Source organism: Neolamprologus brichardi, unplaced genomic scaffold (genome assembly GCF_056152115.1).
Source record: "Neolamprologus brichardi isolate AB-2024 unplaced genomic scaffold, ASM5615211v1 NODE_ptg000033l+_length_6344489_cov_1, whole genome shotgun sequence".
In the NCBI taxonomy this organism is placed as follows: domain Eukaryota; kingdom Metazoa; phylum Chordata; class Actinopteri; order Cichliformes; family Cichlidae; genus Neolamprologus; species Neolamprologus brichardi.
In genome coordinates this window covers 4,686,452-4,690,013 of record NW_028270137.1, presented here as the reverse complement: position 1 = coordinate 4,690,013, position 3,562 = coordinate 4,686,452, and the positions used below count along the sequence as shown (strand labels likewise).

The 3,562-nt window shown below is 50.2% G+C and overlaps 1 protein-coding gene across 1 annotated transcript; it reads left to right on the top strand.

The window, feature by feature from the left end:
* Positions 1-1,347: 1,347 nt before the first annotated feature.
* LOC148094642 (SCAN domain-containing protein 3-like) lies at positions 1,348-3,231 on the top strand. The gene is made up of 2 exons (XM_087837463.1): positions 1,348-2,472; positions 2,629-3,231. The coding sequence occupies exons 1-2, from the start codon at positions 1,348-1,350 to the stop codon at positions 3,229-3,231; spliced, it is 1,728 nt and encodes a 575-aa protein (XP_087693589.1).
* The last annotated feature ends 331 nt before the right edge of the window (positions 3,232-3,562 follow it).

The window sequence follows — 3,562 nt, the reverse complement described above, 5'->3', positions numbered from 1 at the left end:
GCAGATAAACAAAAAGGGGTGAGAGGTATATTTTGAGCGGCACAGAGGGTGGCCAACATATTTTTCCCACTTACCTTTAATAAAGTCGGTCGCGTAGACTCGCTGTGATCACCGATTGTACGAGTGGTTATGCAAGCCGATGGTATGGTGTTCCGGGGTTCAAATAGTGGGTTCGGGCACGCTTGAAAGGTCACGAGAACTGCATTATTTTTGTTTGTTTTTTTTGTTATTGTGAAACACTGTAGGCTGCCTGGAATTGGCCATAAATGTCTGTATTTACATATATATGTATTGTAGGAATACAGCTGGAAATAAGCTGAGGAGAAAAGAGTGTTTGGTAAAAGAAATAATAAAGAGATGACGATTATGCCTAGTGGGAGGGGCCATGGGGTAAAAAAGAAGGCTGTTTTTCGGTGAGATGTTACAGAGAGGGTAACATGCAGACTGTGTTTTGTATATAGATGTTTGTTTTGTGTTGACTTAAGTTAGTTTTCTATTTTCTTTGTAAATAATCTTTTGTGCACCTGGGAGGCCGGCAGAATAAACTATCCACACTGAATGCTTCCTGACTACGCCTGCATTTGTTCGGGAGAAGTTTCAGAGAGGACCCCGCGACATATGGTGTCAGGAGTGGGATGGCTAGTCGGAAGAGGAAAACGCGCCTCCCAGTTAAGCGCACAGGGCTGCGGTCCCAGCAGCATGAGCTTCCAGTGGAGAAGACAGCAGAGGACCTGGCATGGGACACAGTACCGGCGTCGTCTTCTTCAGCAGAGGAGGAGGAGGAGGTTTCTGGCAGGATTGGTCCAGCATTGCCTACAGCTTCAACCTCAGCACGTGACCCAAACGGAGAGCTGAAATGCGATGATGAGGGACTTCCTGGCGGGACAGCAAAGGAGAGAGGAGGTTTTGTTGGCAGAACTCAGGGGGCTGAGGACTGTTTCCCCTCCCAACGCTCAGCTGCATTCAGATTTTGCTGGTCAGGAAAGCCCAGCCCAAGCACCAGCCGGAGCAAGCACCACAGCAGCAACGGCCACGCCAAGCACCGCAACAGCAAGCAGCCCCAGAATGGTACTGCCTACACCTGCACACCAAAGAGGATACCGGGATCCCCCAGAGGAGGTTCCCTCTCTTCAGTCAAAAGCAGTGACCAACAGCCTCATCCAGTCAGTCTCAAAGTGGATGCGATCTGCTGGGCCGAAAATTCCACCCTTTCAGATGGGGGAAGACATTGAGAACTATTTGTGGAGTTTTGAGCGAGTTGCCAAAACCTGGAAATGGCCAGAGAGTGAATGAGCCGGTCGTCTGGTTCCACTGCTATCGGGGAAGGCGTTGGAGGCCTACACTGCAATGGATGAAGAAAGAGCCAATCGTTATGAAGATTTAAAAGCTGCGTTGCTAACCAAATTTGACATTTCCTCTGAGACGTATCGGCAGAAGTTAAGGTCCAATACAGTTCCACCTGGTGAGAGCCCCACTGAGACCTATTATCGCCTGAAGGGCCTCTATCGGCGCTGGATCCGACCAGAGCAGCATATTAAAGAAGAGATGGGAGAAGCTATCATCTTGGAGCAGTTAATCCGGGTACTTCCAGGGGAGGTGAGGACCAGGGTGAGGGAGCATGAGCCAGCAGATGGACTGACTGCTGCTAAGCTGGTGTCACAGTACTTCAATGCGCGTAAAGGAGCACCACCTGCATGCTCATCTGGGACGCCACAGCGACCACCACTCCCATCATCGGGTCTTCTGAAGAGGGAGAGCAACCCAAAGCCACCAGAAAACCCCAAGGCATCAAACTTACGAGCAGCGGGTAAGGACTGTCTTTGTTATTATTGCCAGCAGCCAGGTCATAAAGCCTCGGTATGCCCTATCCGGAAGGCTAAAGTCACTGGTGCCTGCTATGCACCCCGGCTGGAGATGGAGCCCACAAGGGTCCAGCCAGTGGATGTGCAACGCTATAAAAAAGTAAAGGTCAATGGTCAGCAGGCTACTGCTTTGCTGGACACTGGTAGTTTTATGTCTTTAATTAAGCATAGTTTGGTACCAGTGAACAGTGTGGACTATAGCAGACAGGAAGAAGTTTTATGTGCGCATGGTGATCAACATCCATACCCAAAAGTGGAGGTAACAGTGACTATTAATGAACAGCCCTACCTGTTGTCAGTTGGGGTGGTAAAGAACTTGCCTGTAGAGGTTATTCTGGGGATGGACTTGCCTGTACTCATAGACTTGCTGCAAGAAAAAGAAGAACAGTGGACAGAGACTGATGTGGGGGATAAGGGGAATGCTAAATTAAATGTGTCTGGCCCAGTGGTCACTAGAGCCCAGGCGAAGGCTGGATGCCAACCCTTGCCAGACTTTGACAGTAGTCTGTGTGAGGGTGGCACTAATGGGCCAAGAAAATCCCGCTGCCAACGCCGCTTTGAGAAGCAGCTATGGTCAAAGGGGCCGGACACAAAGAGCATGAAATGCGATGTACCAGAAAATATCCCTTTGTTGCAAAGGGAGGATGAAACGTTGAAAGTTTTGTTTGCTAATGTGACTGAAGGGGAAACTGGAAAATGGGGAGGGAAAGAGAAGTTCATTGTTGACAAAAATGTGTTGTATGCTGTTGACGGTGACCACCAACAGCTTGTGACAGCTTGTCATCAGTACATTTTGGTGGTGTGTGATTATGCGACTCGTTTCCCAGAAGCTTTCCCTCTGCGTGCGCTCACGGCACCCAATGTTCTGCGTGCACTGGTACAGCTGTTCTCCCGGGTGGGGATACCAGATGAGATTTTGACCGACCAAGGGACTAACTTTACCTCTAGGTTGATGCAGCTCTTCCACAACCAGCTAGGCATCTCTGCCATCAGGACGTCACCCTACCATCCACAGACAGATGGGTTGGTGGAGAGGTTCAACCAAACTCTGAAGAGGATGCTGCAGAAGTTTGTGTCAGACACTGGGAAAGACTGGGACCAGTGGCTACCCTTCCTGCTGTTTGCGTACAGAGAAGTTCCCCAGGCTTCCACTGGTTTCTCACCATTCGAGCTACTCTATGGTTGGGATGTGCAGGGGCCGTTGGATCTCCTCCGGAAGGGTCGGGAGTCTCCTGCTTCTGCTCCAAATGATAAAGGAGTGGTGCAATTTGTGCTGGAAATGAGAGATCGGTTGGGGAGATACCATGAAGAGGCCGAGGTCAACCTGCGAGACGCTCAACGAAGCCAGAAGACCTGGTATGACCAATAGGCCCGGCAACGTGAATTTCAATCTGGTCAAAAGGTGTTGTTACTTCTCCCCTCAGCCAACAGTAAACTTCTGGCGAAATGGCAAGGGCCATACAAGGTTCTTCGCAGAATGGGGCCAGTGACCTATGAGATTCATCTTCCTGAAAAGAGGAAACCGAAGCAGACTTACCATGTGAATCTCCTGAAAGAATGGGAAGAGCGTGCCCACCAGGCCCCTGCGAAAGCTCTGATGGCAAGAGAAGTGCCAAGAGAAGGGAAGACAGAACCCGAGCAGGGAGCCGATCCAATGTCTCCGGTGCTGACTCATCTTACCCCACAGCAGGCTGCTGAGC